Source organism: Thunnus albacares, chromosome 17 (assembly GCF_914725855.1).
Source record: "Thunnus albacares chromosome 17, fThuAlb1.1, whole genome shotgun sequence".
Taxonomy (NCBI): domain Eukaryota; kingdom Metazoa; phylum Chordata; class Actinopteri; order Scombriformes; family Scombridae; genus Thunnus; species Thunnus albacares.
In genome coordinates this window covers 2626853-2647852 of record NC_058122.1, presented here as the reverse complement: position 1 = coordinate 2647852, position 21000 = coordinate 2626853, and the positions used below count along the sequence as shown (strand labels likewise).

Below are 21000 nucleotides of genomic sequence, written 5' to 3'. Positions count from 1 at the left end.
AGATAATTCTAACTTAAGGTTCACTATTGCTTTTCAGAAAACATTAAGATGGAGCTTTAAGTGAGTGGTCCTTGCATTATGACTATTTTGCAAATGATAGATCTTCAGTTAAAATTAAACTGGCTTGCAAGATTTGGCCTAGCCCTACTAGTTAGCAAGCCTAAAATCATAAAATGCAAAGTAATTAATTAATTAAAGAAAAAGTCTTATATTTTACATCTCAATTAGAGTTTAGTTGTGTCCATTTAATATTAAAAGGTAAATACACAAGGCAGTAAACTACGGCTCTGCATAAGTTCAAACTTTTGCATGTTACACTTATGACCACACACAGTGATGACTGGGGTGTGGCCAGATGTAAGTTACATGCATGGAAGTTTTAACCCATAGACGGCTGTGCAGCAATCATTTCTGCCCTGTTTGATTCACCACCCACCAATCAGATTGCTCCTGCATCCTCATATCATATATAGGCCTTTAAAACTCCAATCAGCATGAAAGAAAGGTGGGGTGTGTGACAGTAGGCAGAGCCACTCCTCTGCATCTTGTCCTGATATGTTTGGTCATTGTTTGGGTTTCAAGTAAAATTGCACTATTGGTTAGCTCAGCTGTCAGTCTTCTCACAGGAGCATAGCTTAGCTCAGTATGCACAGCATGCTAATTTTCTTACACACCAGTCATTTATACAGATAAACACAGTCATTCTTACACATACTAACACATATTAATGCCAGATTCCCTAAACAAGAGCTTATACCATTATTGCTCTACACTCCCCACTACACTGCAGTGGAATAATCAAGGTTTCCATTTGTCTTTTTTGAACCGCACAGCCATCACTTCTTCTTCACCTGCTGTCCTTCCAACTAACCTGCCTTCTTCATTCTCATCACAAAACAATCACTTAATTTCAGTGAGGTCTTGTCATACAAATCTCTCTTATTTCTTTTTAAGATGTGTTCTGAAGCAGCATATCTTAAGAAATGTATGGAGGGAGAGGGATGGGGGTGGGGTGGATTCTGATGAAGGGCTGTAACCATATCCCATGAAGTCATGATGCTTTTCCTTCTCAGACATTTGAGTAACCAACAGATATTGGAGACACTGAATACCTTTGCGCTGACAGCAATCTTTAACAGAATAAATCTTCATTACAATAGGCTACAAACCAAAATGTTTGAGAATTCCTGCTGTCAACCGAGTGAAATCATTTTAAAGGGGCACTCCACTGATTTTTCACATGAAGATCAGTTGGCTCATCTACAGGTCTTCTGTAAAGTCTTCTGTCTTTGTCAAGTCTGAGGAAATAACCCTAATGGTGTCATTTCGATGTCATCAGGGTTATTTTGGCTAATGCTCAGAGAACTTTTTTTTTTTTTTAAGAAAACCCGTGGTGCATGTAGTGTGAAAGATGTGGGTGTTCACCAGGCAGCAAGGATATAATGCAAAACACTATCATGCATTGTGGGAATTGTAGTGTCAAGCATTTTTGAAGCTTCACCCACACTAGCGGCTGCTTCAGTTTTGAACCTTGTTTTTCTATGTCTCTCAAAAATCCTCCAAACTTTTGGACGAATAATAGTACATCAGTGGAGTACCCTTTTAATGCTACATTACATCTAAGAACCTTTTAGATTTTAGGTAGTAATACACAGAGCAACTTTCTGATTGGCAACATTTTCCAAGGAGCTGCGTTAACATTGTTGGCTCTATCACGTACCATTTTGTTGCTAGAAAACTCACTTTTTACAGTTTGTATGCATTTCTTCTGCAGAGGTGCTTGTATAACCAGGTTAAAAATCTGTAACATGAAGCTCTAGTTTCTAGGATATCCTATCATGGCCACATCTGCCTTCTGACTAAACTACACCAAACCCCATTTGAGTAACATAGCCGAATGCTCTCCACAGACCTGTAACTAGTGCGTGCATAGGCTCACTTTATATTCACTGCATGCTTGAATACAAAAACATTAATAAATGCATTGTTATAATAAATAAATGCGTGTGTTAAAAAAATACAAAATATAAGATATGTAAACCAAAAATACAGTTTTAGCAAGTGAATAAAAATACCAAAAAAAACATAACCAAAAAGAAGTTGCGTTCCCCTCAGTATAGCTACAGTACAGTACATGGTAGGCTAATATTATTTTTGACATTTCAGAAGCTTCTGCTTTAGGAAGACAAATGATATTACAACCAGTTCTTAAACTCATCAAATACAGTACCATTATAAAACAAACACCCTGGAAGCAATAAGATCTAGTACAGGGTGGAAGAACAGATGGACACAGTTCAGACCTAAAGAACAGAAATTTCTTCTTTCAGGCTTCAAGTAGCGTTTTAGGGATCCAGATTTACTCATGGAAACTATTATCATGTTCATTTGAAACTTTCCTGAAAATACATACTGCAGCATCATAACATCTCCACATTCCACTTCTCAGATGTATGATACAGTGTATTCCTGAGATAGGCCCTGTTTTCAATTTATTGGCTCCATGCCATTTGTTAAGACTCCCCCAGAATGATACAGAGAATAGTGTGATCATCTGAAAAATACACAATGAAAAAATAAACAAAAAATAATCCAAAATAATCACCCAACTGCGTATGGAACAACCTCATGGGTCACCATAATGCATGACAATGCAGTGCAAACCTAAGTCCATACAGAACCAGCCAGGAGATGTATTCTCTGTTTCAGCCATGGTGCCAAAATCATGAATCCCATTTGAAATCCAGTGGTGCTTCAAGTTATTGGATTTAGTTAACATGGCTGCATATGCTGTAAATGCTACAATTTATAATGTTTATCAATACTCAAAATAGGATTATATCAGATTTTTGAACACTGCATGACCTTAGACACAGCAAAATAATAAGCACTGAATTTACAGTTGCTTAACTTTGAAATATGAAGAAAAAAGGTAAGCTGAGACCATTTTGTCTTTGCTCTGTAGAAAACAGATTGACTTTCTCTTCTGGTTATCCATTTCTTGTTACACTCCAGTGAGCAAACTTCCCCACACCTTATGGGCACGCTCTTGGGAATCCACAGTTCATCAAGTGTGCAATGGGGCCTCAAGTCACACTTCTACAGTGTGCTGAATAATGGTCAATAATAATGCTCAGACAATCAAAGGTAAGTGTATCTTAGCTAAAGTATGTAAAACAGCTGACCCTACACACATCCTGCATAAACTGCCAATACCAATATTACAGATGTTTAGAAAAATACTTTGGGATGGGTTACATAGTCAAGGATACATATTCTTGGAAAGAACTGAGGTCTGTCTGAAGGCAAAATTTAAATCTGTATTTTCATCCAGTAAGATTTTTAATGACTTATTCTTCAACTTCATTGAGTAAATAAATACCCTTTAAATGACCCTATACTTTTATGTTTTTGAAAACCAAAGAAAACTAAACAATACGGGGCCTTTAACTGAGCAATATTGTGGCTACATTATAGCTTCTATCAGTTTCAAAAGATCATTCAAGATGAAAAAAGAATCTGTGCTGTGTTGCTGTAATCACATCTAAATGACACACTAATAGGAAATCTGACAGGGACTTTCATTCATGATTGGATTGTGGGATTCTCAAAGGGCAGATTTGGCAAAGCTACAGCATGAAAAAGCTACTGGACCAAACATTTGCAGATGACAATCTTCAGTTTCTGTCTTCTGTTTCAAGGTGAGATGTTTCTGTGAAGCCCTTGAATCTCCTCAGCCACTATTTCCTTACATTGCATTTATTCAGGGCATTGAGGGGTCCAAGGTCATGTCTTTCATGACATGAAATATGGAGTTTAAAACGACATTGCTAGAATAACAAAAATACTAAACACTTGCTGTTTATAAGGCTGATTCTGATAGTTTTTCCTAAATGTGGTTGTTTTTAGGCAAAAAACTAGGCAATAAGATAAAAATGAAATATATATAAATATAATTTTAATATTGTTTGCCAGAATCACTGTACATACCTGGCACCAGACCATATAGGGAGTTCAAAAACGTTTTGGTGGCCACAAAATGTTCTTACATTTAATTTGGACTTTCTGAAAGCCTGGCTACAGCCCTTTGTTTCTTCATGCCTCAATACAGCATTAATGAATTTGAACCCTAACCCTAACTGAAGGAACCCTAAAAAGAAATGACAAAAAACAAATTACTGCTTGAGTGAACATCATCGTGCATCTTTTCACCAGAGGAGGTAAATATACCTGCCTGGTACAAAACTTACAAAACTTACAAACCAGTACCCTTCCCTGCCTTATCCTTGGCCTTCAGAGTGTGGGGAGTAGAAATCTTTAGCGACATCACCTTTCTAACCTGGTTTTGATGCAGTGGATGATATGAAGGTCAAGAAAAATTCAAATGTATGGAAAACCATAGTGCACAAGGGAATGACATCTCGGAGTGGACAGCACTGTTCAGTTCAACATCAGTTTGATAGTCCTGGGTCCAAATTGTGGCACAAACACACACAGCTGCCATTGGAGAGAGTTACATATAAGGGTTCTGGTAAAAGACTACAAGAGGAAGAAGAAAGAGAAGAAGAAGAAGAAGAGGAGGAGGAAGAAGAAGCAGAGTAGCAGCCAGGTGAGAAGTTGAAGTAGTAGAAGTAGACAAACTTGTAGTAGCAGGATAAATACTTGCAGAGGTTGGAAGGATTTTAGAGAGGTGGGATGGGGGGGAGGGAAGGGGTCTCTAAGATTTATTAAAAAATGGGTAGATGTTGCAACCCTTTTTTCTTATTTATTCATGTTTCATCATTAAAAAACAAAATTGAGATAATCTTTTTTAAACATAATCCTACATTTTTTTAATCTGTTGCATATAACATGATTCTCGTTAAATTTTCACATTTAAATTCTCAATTTCTAGCCCTGTTATTCATGGGGGAGATCAGAATGGCTTGCAGAAGTCATGCAGAATATTCATGCTGGTAAACAGTGTCATAAAAATGCATTTCTAATTTGCAGTCGTTGCCATTTTTTCCCCTAGAATAGTTTCTCAAAGATGTTCTCCCGCTCCTGCTGAATACCTGCTTTCTTTATAAAGCCTCTATTTTCTCACCCCACATCCCCAGAGGTATAGAGTGTATGGTCTGCAGAATCTCCTTCCCCCCTCCCTCTCTCCATCAGAGTGGAGGGAGAGCCTCCTCATCCATCATGCCTTCTGAGAGAGCAGTTTGCTGCAGGAGATGCTGTTTTGCACATATTAGCAGCCAGTTTGGGGGGATAAAAAGTAGCTCGGATGATGACGATGGCGGTGTGACTTTGCATTGACATTGCCGGGTGGAAAAAAAGAGATGGTCTCTCTCCCCCGTTCTCATGAACTCCTTCCCTTCTCTCTCCTCGCTTTTTTTTAATTTAATCCATCCATTGTGTCTTTGACTGTCTTTCTTCGGGTTTTAATTGGTTTCATTCATGCCATGCAGTTTTGCTAAAGAGGAGCAGCAGCGATGCTGAGATGCAGGGAAGGGCGGACAGGATTCCGTAAAGACTCAAGAGGGAAAGAGAGAGCAAGAAAGAGAGAAAGAGGCTCAATCACACCTTCTTATTCAGTGACACCTCCTTTCCTTAGCAAATGACAAGGCCAGTTTCTTGTCTTTGAATATTTATGTTCCCCGCTGGCCTGAATCATAACCAAAATGGTCCGTCCATCCATGCGTCTGTCTTTGGGTTAATTCCATCACAAGGTGGATTAAAACTGACTCACTGACCTCTGCTGAGATGTCAAGTCTTTAAAATGATCAGTTGAACTTGAAGTCCCAAGATGTCAACTGTCTCCCAGAAGATTCTGATGATATCAAATAGACAGGATCATGTCAAATATACATGTGATATGGCTGATGTTTCTGATATGTATGAGGAGATTTCAGCCTGCTTTTAGAGGTCCTGTAGCTCAGCAGAGATTCGCAGGACAGCCTGGCCTGGGCAGCCCAGTGGCAACACTGGATCAGACTGTTAGACATCAACAACATAACAGGCTGTTAGACATCACGATGGGCCACCCCTCACCTTGCATAGTGCTTTGAATGCCAAAATGATAGAGCATCTGCTGGAAATGAACAGTTCCGAATGCAGCTTCTTGAAATAAAAGTAAAGCAATGATAAAAACAAAATCACAAACTGTTGTGGAAATAGAGGGCATCCCTGTCACATGGTACCACATCCCAGTCTTTCCTAGCCCTCTGGCTGCTTCGCTGGGAGCATCCATGCTGTGGTTTGCTCTGAAAATGAGCTCAACACGATTGGTTATGTTTTTGCTCTTTCCCACGTTAAAATGGCTTACATAAAATAATAAGCATTTTCTTAACTGGGATTGTCAGCAAGGTTGCATATGAATGTGTCACATAGACAATGAAAATGTTCAGGTCAGGGTGTCAAATGTGACTGACGGCGATGATTTCTACCTCTCGTCTTCTTTTTTTCTCTTTCTCTCTATCTCCCTCCTGTTTTCTACAGTAAATCCTGCTGGGGGAGATGGAGGAGCAGCGTTTTAAAGTTTATTGGTTTCCTCTTCTTGTAGAGAAAGGGGGGGTCTAGAAACTCAGCACTGAAAGGGAAAAAGAAAAGAGAATTTAGTGAGGATTTGAGGTGATTAAGTAATGACTTGACCCTCAGACACCAGACCATGGCAAACAGTTTGATCATGCTTGGATTAAAAAAAATTAAAGAATTTTTTGTGATAGGACAACCCATCAAAAATTTCATAATTTTATGGATAACACTATGTAATGGATGATAAAGATGCTTTAGATACTTCTACATCCTGGTCTGGTGCAGGTCAAGGTAAAAGCTTATTTCGCACACATGTAAGTCAGTGGAATTAAGGTGGTGGGTAAAGTAATATTTTCTTTGATTTATAAGAATGGCATCTGCTCAGATAAAGAGTTCTGATTCATGGGTGCTGGCCAATAAGAAGGGTTTATCAGAGATTCACATTTTACAACAGGGTAGGCACCAATGTTACCAATTTGACCAAGAAAAAACCACCTATCTTGTCAATATATTACAGGAAAAAAAATAGCAAAACTGCTAATTATTTTACCCACCATCACAGCAAATGCAAATTTCAGTAATCCTCTGGTTGTTGAGTTCCATTTCAAATGTGGAACCACATCAGATATGGGTCTGTTTCCCAAAAGCATCCAGTCAGGGTAAGATCACTTTGTTGCTATACATCTTACATTTCAGCCATTTATGCAATCAAAGGTTATTGATGAAGTAATATCTTTTTGTGTAGTTTAACAAAACAATCCCAACTCAATACCTACTTTCAACCTTTTTCTGGAGCTTTCAACTGAATTTCACAGTCTTCATGACCAAGTGGAGTTGTCATGGAGTTGCAATTACAAGATCTAAATATTGAAAGTCCTTCACATATCAATTACTGAAAGTAACTAAGTACCTTTACACAAGTACTGTGCTTATGTACAACTTTGAGGTACTTGTACTTATTTAAATATTTCCATTACTTTAAACTTCTGATTCACTACATTTCAGTGGGAAATATTGTACTTGTACTCCAGTCCGTTTATTTGACAGTTTTACTTACTAGTTACTTTACAGATTAAACTTTTACTTTAAAACGCATGATAACCTTGCATTGTTGTGAACTGTTAAACATTAAACCAGTGGTGTGTAGCTGGGGCCCCAGGTTATGTTTCAGATGTCTATAAATTGTTAGCAGTTCCAAGAGAGACATTTCCCCTCTAAACTTCTCAGATGGTTTCATTTAAAAAACTGTTTGAGAATGAAAGGTTAAAAGGTTGAAAGTCCATTATTTCAGTAGAGATCAGAGAAAAGCTATCTAAGAATAAATAAAGTAGCAATTTACTAACAGTAAAATGCTGCCTATGCTTTGATGCATTAGTAATAACAATATATTCATGTAATAAATAAAAATATATCAGTCAAAGGCCAATTTTCTGCAGTCCTGCAAATACTGCAAGTATTTTAATTTTTTTATACTTTAAGCACATTTTGCTGATGCAGGACTTTTTACTTGTAATTTTGTATTTTCACATTGTTGTACTACTGCTTTTACTGATGTGATGATGACTGAGCCATCTCCATGATAAGTGAACAAATCCCATCTGCTGATGAAGAACATGATATGCAGTTAAAAGCTCAGAAAAAAGTTTGTAACTAAAATTGACACTGAGTTCAGATTTATGTTGTCAAACTACTATTTCCATGGTGAAGAATGAACGTTTACTCTCAATCTTTTGTTTTCAACTGTATTATTTATTTCTATTCCTGCTAAGATGCTGTTGGTAAAGAGCCTGTGGGAGTTCATTTAATGTTATAAATGAGATTTAAAGTGGTAGCCATTGTAGAAACCATTCTTTCTTTACTACTGCTGCACCACAACTTTCCAAACAGCTCCTTTCAGGGTGAAGCAAGAATGCAGAAATTGAAAGACTTCTACAATGGCAGACGGAGTGTTCCTAATCTAATCTGTAGTTTCCAGTGTCAATAAATATGAAATAGTTGTTTGTACTAATGGAAACTGCAGCAACATAATACTGTACACCAAGGCAAGGAAATGATTGGCCAAACACACCACTGAAGCAAAGAAAAGACACATCACTACAAAGCTCGCCCAGTCCAGCCAGCATGCAACAACACCAAGTATACACAGCTTGAACATGACACACACTAACGTTTGTCTCCGTCTCTGGAACACACACACAGATACAATCTGCAGAAGGTTTCAGTCCTCGGGGGCTGCTCAGTCCTCTGATATAATGAATCTTTGGATGCTAATTAAGAAGCTCGTGAGACTGAGAGAAGTCACAGGCTTGTAATTGTATAATGTCAAAGGTCAAAGGTCAAAGCAGAGCTGAGGAGTCAGAGGACTGTAGCCAACCAGGACTGGGCTGAAAATCCAGACCAAGAGCTGAGAGTGAAACATCTCAGTTGGTGTGTCCTGCACATGTACAGACCAGACCTTGGCCAAATAACAACGATTTATAGCTCTTTGTTTCATCCCACTTCAACCATCAGACAGGTGTTTACTGCATCAGGTCAGTTCATTTCAAATTAATTTCACTTTGGTGCAGTTTGTGTTTGCCCCAAATGACAAACTACCACTGCTACCGTGTGGGATAAAACAAGTTGTAGGTAGTGTTTCAAGTGAAGGCTGTTTGACCCAGGTGTGGTATACACAAAGGCTACGTGAAAAAAGAAAAAGGAATAAGGAGGAAGAGTGCGGAACACGACACGAAAACACACAGAACACAAAACAAAATGTCACACTAACACAGAACCACACAGGTGAGGAAACACAACACGAGAAGCAAACAGTGCACAGGAACAACAGTGAGGTACACATTCTTACATGGAGAAGCGATTTTGCTTCTTTCTTTTTTTCCTCCTCCTCATCACCACACTTTTCTGTCTTCCTCAAACTTTTTCTCCTCCATCTCCTCCCTCTGATGCTGCTCGGCTGACAATCCACTCAGAACACATCATTTCATAGCACATTCCTCCCCTCCTCCCCCCATCTACAATACATCACTCCAGTCTTTTGTTCATTCATTTAAATGTCCATTCTGTCTTCTTCCTCGGTGAAATCCATTGATTGGCCAATCTTTTTTCTTTTTTTTTCAATTTCAGGTATGAAGGTGCTCCAATTTCACTCAATTCCTTTTTGGTTTTTGCTGTGAGAGACTTCAGCATGGGGTGATGGTAGGTGTTGGGGGTACAAAGTCTCACAGAAAGAGGGATATAGTTATTGAGAAAGGGTGGGGAGACGAGGGGACGACATAAGAAGACAGGAAGCACAGTCGGACAAGGAAAGCAAAATGGCATTTTTCAAGGGAGCATATGGCATTCACAGGCACAGAAAAGAGAGGAAAGCTCATTTTTTTCCTCATCTCTCCATTTTTCACACATACAGTACATGTACATTTCTTTTAGGGAACATGGGTGAAGAGGAACAAAGGGGCACAGAAGGAGAGATTGAGAAAGAGATACCTGAGTTGTGAATGGATGGGAAAGATAGAAACAATGGCAACAAGGAGAAGAAGCTAAACAATATCAAGTGAGAACCAGTAGTGATTTGGATTTAAATATTATCTGACTTTTGAAGGAAGCCTCTGCAGTCTGATTTCACACTGGGAATTCAATGCAACTTCTTCAAAGTCCTTTTGGGGCTTAACTCATTTTGAACAAACAGGGCATGAGATCTGAGATTTCAAATCCGTTTGATACAATAATGACCAAGTCCAACTCAGTCTTACTGGTCTGTGGCTAATGCAAAAGGCTACAGATTTAACTGATTCTCCATAATTCAAAAAAAAAAATAGTCATCATGGCCAAATTAGGGTAATAATGGTGTTCCTGTGGTCACCCCATACTTGGATTGTGAATAACCTCCATCCTGATCAAGGCTGGATTAACAACCAGGCAAAGTGAGCAACTATCCTGGGGTGCAGACCCTCAGGAGCCCAAAAGGCCCCACCTACCACTGTGTGGTAAGTTATCTAGGATAATTTGATTGACTGCAAATTTATTCAGTGACCACTGCACCACTGAAGCACAATCAACCCCATCACCAGACACAGGTCCATGACAGGCCACAGACTGCAGTTTCCTGCATGAAATACAAATTTGCTACACGCCCATCCACAAACCACAACCTTTTACCTTGCTACATAAAGGGCACACTACTTGCTGCATTGGCACTGTACTTTGGACGTAAATCGTGAGATGCCAAATTGTCCAATTTGGATGTAATTCTCAGGGATACTGGCCTGAATACATGCTGAATATAAACGTGAAAGGTGAGCGCCTAAGCTCTCAACTTGGGAGTGTGCACATTGCCAGCAATTATTGCCATTGCGCTCTGACAGCGTAGAGGGTACTGTGGACTAATCTACAACAAGCACATACAGGAGCAGGAGAAGAAGAAGGCCAGAAAAGCTACATGTGACACTTCTTATAGCCCATTTATTTACTATTAGTTTACTGACTTGTTTCAACAGGAATGACCATTTAGTGGAACCTGTAAGTTGGCTCTTGCATTGCTACCTATTCATGCAGCTCATATTATGTTTCCATGGTGAACAATCTTAAAAAAATTTGCATTTAGTCAAATTATAATCAAACTGACATGAAGAGCCTGGGTGGGGTTGGGGAGCTCAGTTAGCGGCAGGTTTATCCGTCCTGATCCTCATCCTTTTGTGGGATGTTGCATTCAATTGTTGCATTCTCACATTGCAGAGGTCTCCTTCCTTTGAACTCACTGTAAAGGTTTAAAGGCGTAATGGTAGAAGTGTAGAGAACAGGACAGGAGGAAATGAACCATGACATGGACAGATAATGAAGAAGCAGACAAATGAAAGTAATGGACAGGGAAACTTTGGTGAGGAGGTATCTTGGGAGGAGTAGGGTCTCTCCTCTCTCTTGCAGAAGAGGAGTTGAGACATTGATGGAAGAAGCTGGATTTGTTTTGTTTTTTTTTTCATTTCTTAGCGTTAGTTCACAGTTACTGCTTCTTTTTGCATATATCTGATAAGCGCAGGGCTTTCAGAACAGTTCTCTGTGAAAAGAAAAGCAAAAAAAGAAGAAACAAAAAAATCATAAGCTACGATTGTTAATATGTTTCTCTTATCATAAGTCTCTCAAGATCGATAAGAAAGCCGCTATACAAGACCTACTAGAAATGTAACCCCTCCCCATCCTGCAAAAATAAACTTTCCCGCCCCCGCCCCACCCAATTACAGTACCTAACTTGGTCTGTTCTGACCAATAGCATCATAGCATTTTGGCATGCATAATGTCAGCCTGTCCCACCTCTTCTTGCATTCAAAGAGGTGAAGATTTTTTGTCCTGCATGCTTTGTTGGTGCATATGGATGCATCTAAACACACACATCCATACACACTCTTAGTAATCTAAATGTTATATACACATTCATTAAGCTTGAGACTAAAATCTTATCAAACCTCCTCACATTATTAGTCATATCAATATCCTTATTGCTTGCTATGGAAACCCATGCAGATTCATCTACAACGCAAACTTTACATTTGTACATCATCATGACAAAAGCAACCAATCAGCAGTGGCCTTAGAGAAAATGACAGACACACATTTAAAACAAGTAGACACTGGGAGGGGAGAGGAGGATAAGGAGAGGATGAAATGATGAGAAATGGTTCAGCAGAGAAACTAGAGTGTGTGTTTACATCTATGTCTGTGTGTGTGTGTGTGTGTGTGCCTTGTGTGCATGTCTAATAGGATTTAATAGGTTGAAATGATATTCCAACTGGGAATCTATCACTGAACTTCCAGTAGATTAAAATCTCAAAATCAATCATTGGTACATGAGTCAGGATTCAGTTGGACTCCTGAGGCAAACTGGAAACTGATGTCCAGGTTGGGCATGAGGCTGAACAGGAAACAAAAACCCTGGTGACCCAAAATTTCAGTCAGTCCATTATACAACTGCTCAGAAGAAAGGAAACCAGGGTCACTAATACCCCATTCAGACTGACACGGTGACAGGGGTCAAACCCATGATGGGGGTGTATCTGTATGACCCTTCATGTGCCCTCCCCTCATGACAAGTTGGGCGCAGGTCAGAGGTTGCCTATCTTTGGTGAGCGGGCTTTAAATAGACATTTAAATGTGATTTAAGCAACTTATTGAGAAGAACGGGTCTTGAGGAGACCTGCATCATACCCGCCTCTGCTGTCTGAAAGGGGTATTAGGGTTAAAGGAATAGCTTGACACTTTAGGGAAGTTGTTTTCTTGCCACGATTGAGATGAGAAATTGATATAAAAATCAGACCCGAGCAGTACAGAGCTACAGTCAGGGGACAATCACGTTAGCTTAGCATAAAAACTGGAAGCAGGGGGACACATGTGGCCTGACTCCAAGAAGTCCAAAACTTTGCCTACCATCACCTCTAAAGCTTACTTATTAGCACAAATATGTAGAAACATAAAGGCAACTTTGGACAGAGCCAGGCTAGCTGTTTCCCCCTACTGCCAGTCTTTATGCTAAGCCAGGCTAATTGCCTTCTGGCTCCAGCTCCATACTTAGCGCACAGACATGATATAGACTTGATATCAATCTTCTCATTACTCTCACTCTCGGCAAGAATGCAAATAAGTATTTCCCAAAATGTCAAACTAATCCTTTGAAAGTACAACAGTCTGTTTCTCAGCCAGGCATTCTCCCTGTTTGGTACCCTCACCTCCGAGCACTCCCAGCTTGAACATAAAAAAGTAACAGGATGGAGAGCACAGAGAAGTCAAGTTTTTCCAAGTCCCATTTTTATGCTAGATCATGCTTGGTAAACACTTCTAAGTGGATCTTGTCCAAAGGATATTCTTGAAAACAGAGTCCTTGTTTAGTCAGCGGTAAATGATTGTTTTTCTCTTTTGGGAGTCAAATCAAAGGGGTGATTTCCTGCCAGCTGAAAGCTCTCTGTTACTTTTCTGGTGAGAGAGAAGGAAGGTGAGAGTGAGAATTGAGGACAAGGGATTCAGACAGATATGAAACCAAACCAACAGACACACAACTACTGCCTACAGCAATGAATAAGACTGATGTTCTGAAATGAAATACATTTCATATATCTGAAAAACCCAGTTTAAAACAGAAAGGAAACCATATTTATATTTAGGGGGACAAAAAACTTGAAATAAGATTAATAAATACAAAAATACACAAGTCACTGACAGAAAGATGACATCATCATCTGATCACACAGATTGCTAATAATACACATCAAAACAAAACTGAACTAAATATTTCTTCCTTTCTTTCTTGCAGTAGCAAAAACAATGGAAAATTTGACATTTGTGCATCTTAGTACAGAGGTAGATGCAGGTCTGGGCACACACACACACATGCACACACACATCCACGTGCACACATGTCACGTGTGCCGTAGATACAACATATCTGAACAGAAACACATAGATCCAACCACCGCTGTCATTTATCTACATTGCATATTTCTATGTTTGTATGCTGTCTCTGTAGTCATGTTCTCGCTCTTCTTCCCATGTGGCATGTTGCTTTTGTCCTCCGCTCTTCTACCACGGGCTGTCACTCCAGTAGCCGTTTACGGTGCCTCCTACTGAACGGCCGTAGCCGAAACAAGGAAGAGATGGACGGACAGAGGAGGAGGAGGGGGGGCAGGGGGAGGTTGGGGGTTCAGAAGGGTCAAAAACAGGGAAAGAAAGAGAAGCCAAAAAGGGAGAAAACTAAAAATATTGCCACTGGCTGCTGAATCACACTGGAGTCAGTGCAAAGTAGTAACGCTGTTGGCAGCGGCGGTGGAGGTGGTGGTGGTAGTGGTGATGATGGTGAGGTGAACTCAGACCTGAGGAAAGCCACGCTTCTCACACAGGGGCTGAGCTGCAGTGTTCGAACATGACTGCAATTTTCCATTTTCCAAGCCAATTCCCCTGCCACCTTCAAGAAATAGTTAAGCTGGAGTTAGGACATGGTTACCCTAGCTTAGCATAAAGACTAGAAAGTCCAAAGTTCAAAAATACATCTCTAAAGCTCACTAATTGACATGTCATTGTCTCATCTGTTTAATCTGCACACAAACAGAAAAACAAAAAAAAAACAGACAATAGTGGTTTTAGGGGGAGCGACAGTATGTACCGTAACTACCGGTACGTTTTGATGGTGTATCTATCCACCTGGTGCCTCTGTGCAGCATCTCTAGGTATAGCTCAGGTTGTCAGATGTGGTTGCGGAGCATGAGCATTTTAGTTTTGGTCTCTGTACAGCCACAATGGCACCAAACCAGGCAAACCCAATGTGACGACAAGACTCCAGAAAGCTGTCCAGACTCACCATACCCAGCTGTCGCCTAGAAATATTTGTGTAATTACTCCCCCTAAAACCACAAATTTTTATTTTTACATTTCTGTTTATGTACAAGTTAAACAAACAATATGCAACATGTTAATTAGTGAATTTTTCTATTAATTTCTGAACTTTGGACAGAGCCAGGCTAGCTAACAGTCTTTATGCTAAGCTAGGTTAACGTCTTGACTCCTAGTGTGCGCTTGACACACTTACATGAGACTGATCTTTGCATGTCACTCTCATGTAGAAAGCAAACAGGCTTTCCTGAATTGTTCCTTTTAAGCTTAGCCGATGACTAAAATAAGACACAACTCAGAAATGAGAGGTGATTGCCCCTTTCTTGAAAAGGAAGCTATTCTTCGGACTTTGCAGTTCAGCCTATTGATGAGAGCCCAGGTGAGAGCGCATGGAGACCAGGTGAGAAGTGGTGTAGTAAAGATCAAACCCTACTGCTCCAGTTTCCATGACGATATCTACACTGGAGGCCTGGGTGAGGCCGAAGGTCAAGGGTCATTATATGTGTTCACCTACTTTTTTCCCAAAGTCATTAAAGTGGGATTTTCCCATAGCTGCTATTGTCTATTTATTGTTAGTCGAATGACAGACAACTCAGCTGATGGATGACTGGATGACTCTGCCTTTTATTCCCACCCTGATAGCCTGCATCTTCAGTGACAGTGATTCCCAAACCTCTCTGTTTATGACCCCTTAAAACGAGGCTACCATGAATTCTAAAATCAGCGCTATAGCTACCATAAGGACACTGAGGTCATGTCTTCTGTATTTATCCGGATTTATCTGGATTTTTTGCAAATTGGGGGACATTTACATTCAACAAATAAACACATTTTCTTCACATACATGTGGCCAGCACAAAAAAAATAAAGTCCTGCCCCTAATTAAGGTTGGGTAAAAGTAATTTAGTGGTGGTGGAAATACTATTATGGCTCTCAATTCACAATTCCACCATACAAATGCACATCAAATGTACGCTACTGCATTTATAGAAGTAAGCATGGGGGAAGCTTAGAGTTTGTATTCTCAGTAAATGAAAATGGGAGCAGATGAGAAAACAGGAAGGAATCTTACTAAAATGTGATCAGATATACCTGTGAAAAACAGGGGGAATTAGAACTGAGGGGCTGTGTCTAATATGAGCATGGCTATTATTTGAGAATTTATAGTGTGTCTTCCATATGCGTTTGGTGGCCAGTTAAAAGAGTGATATTTACTTCTGAGATGGTTTTCTTTGAATATTTTTAGGGACCAGTAATTCACAAGCAAAAGCAAAGATTAGAAAATACATTTTTATGTTACAGAAATACATTTTTTCTACTTTCCCATCCTATTAATCACCTTGAGCTCCCCAAGGTTGGGAACCACTGCCCTGTGACCTGCATCCCACCCTGACAGAGACATCCATGCTTCTTAACACCTGTTTCCCTGCTGTCCACTGTATTCCAAAAAAAAAAAAAAAATCATTTAGTCCTCCTGCAGCACACTCTGCAAGTATTGGTGGAGCGTTTAGGGTCTGAGCAGAGTGTGAAGCCTGAAGCAGGAGAAAGAGGAGGAGGGAACGCTGCTGCCTTTATAAGCTCTTTATGGAGGTGATACAGAATCTAATGCAACTCCCTCTCTCCTCTCTCCCTGTACTAAAGGGATACACTGAGAACAAATGTGTCTGTGTGTGTTGATGTTTGTGCAAGTGTGCACATGTGTGTAACAGCTTGTGTTTCATTTCATTTAACACAAATAACTGAACATCTCTAGCCTACATGTTTTTTTTTTTTTTTCAAAGGTGCAGAGGTGCTACAGTTTCCTTCTCAGAGATATGCTTTTGACTTAAAATGTACAAAAATGTCTTTGTTTTTTCAATCTACTTGTAGGTACACTGTATGTTCTTATTTTGGAGTCTCATGAATAAAAACATGCATGCTGCAGTTTGAGTAATATGTTAGTGTCTATGTGTGTGTGTGAGTGTGTGCATTCTGAGGCTTAATATCAGAAAAGTCTCATATTCATAGCTACTCTTATTATCAGTCTTAAAGCATTGAAGTGCAAGTGCAGTCGAGATACAGGCAAGAAGTAGCACAGGGAAAGCTGGAGGTAAACTAACTCAGCTATTATATCAATCTAAACTAACCTAACCTAGACTCTATCCCTGTTAGTAAGGCAGGTGTGTTAGTGTGTGTCTGTGTATTTTAAAATACATTTGCTAAAGCGTCTATCTCAGCTTATTCAGTAAGGTTTAGCTACTCTGTGGTTTTAAAATAGGACCCTCTAGTGCTTATAGAGCCAGAGGAATTCTAATTCATTGCTGTTTTTTATCAAGAAGGAAACAAGTATGTAATGGAGCTTAATGAAGGAACATAATGGGATGAATCAAATCCATGAGACAATCCCTCTATGTTGATGCTTGTGTTTCTTTCTCATGTTCCCCACAAAAACAAAAACAAAAACAAAAAAGATATTATATTGTTGCTGTTGTTGTTGACATTTTGTTGTTTCCCTGTTGGCTATGCTACAAGATTGAGGGGATGGGGGAGTGGCATCGCCTTAGGCCAGGTGGCTCGAAGGGCTCGAAGGTGGAGTTGGTGATGGGGGTGAGGCGCAGCGGGGCGCCCGTCATCCCGGAGATGTTATTGAGGCTGCGTGACTTCTCATAACCCGTGGCTACATGAAGATGACAAACACAGGTCAAAGGGCAAAGGTTAGGGCGGGGTGATGAAGGGGAATTCCAGTGAGCATTAAAGGTTTCATGATATGGTAAGGTATGTGTGTTATGGGATGGAGATGCAAATTTTCATGACAGAAAATAAGGTTGTTATATTAATTTATGTTATGACAGCATTGCACATCAGAAATACCAAATATAAACAATTTGTTACAGTTACAAGCATTTGTAAATGAAACAAAGTTGAAAAAAAGAAAAAGAAATAATTAAAAACAAAACCAGCCCAAACCAAGAAAATATTTTTAGACCAAAGGAGGAAGTTGGAAAAAGACAGACAGACAGACAGACAGACAGACAGATGGATAGAGGGACAAACAGATGGACAGACAGACAGACAGGACAAAACAGGAATATGGGTTACGAAACTCAGCTATCAGTTGCCACAATATCCCTTAGACACCTAGAGGTGGTGCTCTGCAGCACCAACATGAACTGTGTAGGGAAGGGAAGATGCACTAGTCCAGTGGACGCACACAAAAAACTTTTTAGTGTGTGTGTGTAGATTTTTGTACTTTGTCTGCATCCACTGGACTACCTGTTCTGGGATTCCCAAAAGCACATCAGTGTTAGTACACTTTGTTCAAGAACAAGAAACACAGCCAGACTCTGTGGTTTAATGATTTTTGGGAAACTCAGAGCAACTCAGGTGGGTAAATCATCTGGAGCTGAGCACACAGTCAGGGTTAGAAATAGGCTACACACATTCATCCATGTTAACACTCCAGTCTTAAAAAAACCTAATCTCATTTGAGGCCATTTTGATCTCAGAGTCCAGGTGTTTTAGCCAGTCTATCAGTAGGAACAGAAGGCTGCTCTTAACAGGGAGACAGTCAGATAGACAGAAGGACAGACAGACAGACTGACTGAAGACAAAACTCTCTCCAAGGTCAGGGTTGAGTATGTGTTTCACTATATTTAGGGGGTAAAATGTATTAAGAGTCTACAGCCATGCTAGCAGCTCTACCATGCTAACATAGTGAAAACATTTACCATTTTTGTTTTCTGTGTTAGCATGCTACCATTTGCTAATTAGGACAAAACACAAAGTATATCATTAGTTTTTTAGAATTTTACTAGCCATAAACCAAAGTAAAAAATTTTGACCTGGTGACTAGATGAAAAGTTAAGGGATTGACCAAGTGATTACAATTCATCCTAAAGAGAACATTTAAAAATATGTCAAATTTAATGGCGATCCATCTAATAAGCTAGTTGTGGAGAAATTTCACAAATGCTAGAGTGGTGCTGGAAGAGAAGTCAGGGATCACCAAAGTCAAAAGGATACATCGTGTGGACAGCATGGATGTCTTAACCTAAATACACGTCAATCCAGCAAATATATTTGTTGGGATATTTCAGTCTGGACCTCACATGAGTAGACTGACTGGCCGATTTTACCATGCTTTGAGCCATGCCAGTAGCATACCTAAATACTGAGAATCAACAATCAATCATCTCCTCTCTGCTTGACTCGGAAAGTTTGCTCTTTTGCTCTCTTCCCTCATCCATCCATAAGAACACAACTGTAGCATCTTGTTCAGGTTCACGCAAAATGTGAGCACCATTTCCACCTGAAATGTGATCTGCATCTGGATATGTATTCTGGATTATGACATCTGATCATGGACCTTTGCATTTACACCTGGCATTAATAAGAATTGTCTTAATTCTTGATTCTGCGACATGCAAGGTGAGGGACCCGCGTTACAGAGACTGTAATCTGTAGGCTACTTTTTTTTTTAGCTCTGCTAACTAAGCTAACATATACTGTAAGAAGGTACTCAGAGTCAGTGGAGAAGCTTGCAGTACCAGCTCACCCTGTCGCAGTACCTCAAGGGGCCTCTCCTTTACAGAGGAGAGCTTTTTGACAACTGATTATTTTACAAATGTGGCCAGACTGTACAGATTGCATTTACACATTTTTGTTTCCCAGCATTTGACTGGGAAACTGATAACTGCTTCAAACTACAATTTGAGAGTAGAGTAGAGTAGGTTCTGAGGAACTGAGACCCTACCCGGGACCCAAGTTGCACCAGGTCCAAATTCTACACAGTCTAATCGGGTCGGGTCTCCTTTTACTGCCATGGATCTTGGGTCTGTATGTCAACATGTCCAATACCCAAGTGGATCCAAACATGCATGTTGGGTTTAGGGAGGTTTTCCACAGGTCCGTTTTGTGTCAGATCCAACATTATGGACCCATGAAGACCTCTTATTGAGAGTTTAAAAAAATCCAATTATGTTGTATCAACCCATATTATCTTTTACATAGACACATAAAATTTTTGATAAGGATAAATTATTAAATTATTTTTTAAGCAATTGTGAACAAGATATATACTGAGCAGAACATTTTACAGTTGAAAATTAAACTTGTTGTAGTTCTCTGGTGGATACTGGCTGATATTCACATTTATATCTGAAAAAAGCCACCATCAACAAAGAAAGCCCTCTGGATGATTAATTGGTCCAGCTCTATTTTTTTTATATACAATACACAATGCAGTTCTATACAGCTACATTTTATTTATTTGAAAATGAATTACTTGCTTCTGGAGTAGTGAGATTAATTAAATTAGTGACAATTTACACAGTATGTTTTACAGATTTTCTTTGATTTACCACAAAACTTTTTTGAACTTTCCTGTTCCTAAAAAGAAAACTGGCAGGCTGAGAAATCATATTGTAAAATCAGATTGTAGGGGCTTTCACAGGGGGCGCCGCAGTGTGATGGGCTCAGAGAGTGAAGAAGCAAGGTGATTTATTTTGAAGAACCTGTTCTGACACTAAAAAGTTTAAAATTTCAATACAGAGATCAGTCAGAGAATATAGAACAATAGTCTCTGCAACTTTAAAGTATTAAAAACCCAAAATTTACACAGACTTTCTGAGAACTCAACTATCGCACATGCCACTCTGGGCTGCATTAAAAAAAAACATCTCACTGAAATAATTTATATTTATATAAACTATATAGTCAACGGGAGTATGGGAGCATCTTGTAGTTATTATATTTTCTCATAAGTTTGACTTTCAAATCTCTGCCTCTTATTTTAAGGAAAATGATCTTATCATTGGGATTGTTCAGGAACACCAGCACAAACATGAACATTTTAAATGAGCCCAAAGTTGAGGTTGTTTTCTTATAATTATAAAGATGCTAGGTCATTATTAGAAAAAGCCACCAATTAATTTATTTTATCGTATTTGTCTGAATGTAGAACACTATTCTGACAAGAGAAGGAGGCCGAGGCTGAATAAAATCACGAAGCAAGCTGACATGAAATGAGAGTGCTATTTTAAAAGCTGGGATTCTCTCTAATGTGCTGAGGGTCATGTTAGGTCAGGGTTTAAGGTCACTTCATTCGGTGTGTAAACTGGAATAATTGCCTTCTATTCC

General features: G+C 39.5%; 1 protein-coding gene across 2 annotated transcripts in view; it reads right to left on the bottom strand.

Annotated features, from left to right (window-relative positions):
- Nucleotides 1-2018: 2018 nt before the first annotated feature.
- LOC122966848 (potassium voltage-gated channel subfamily C member 1-like) overlaps nt 2019-21000 on the bottom strand; it is an 85539-nt gene continuing 66557 nt past the window's right edge. The window contains exon 5 of one of the 2 annotated variants that reach the window (XM_044331199.1): nt 2019-6571. In XM_044331199.1, the coding sequence (XP_044187134.1) occupies nt 6558-6571 (14 nt within the window). In that variant the 3' untranslated portion in view covers nt 2019-6557. Of the gene's footprint in view, nt 6572-11753; nt 14121-21000 lie in introns of those variants that run through there. The other variant, XM_044331198.1, reaches the window with a different exon arrangement.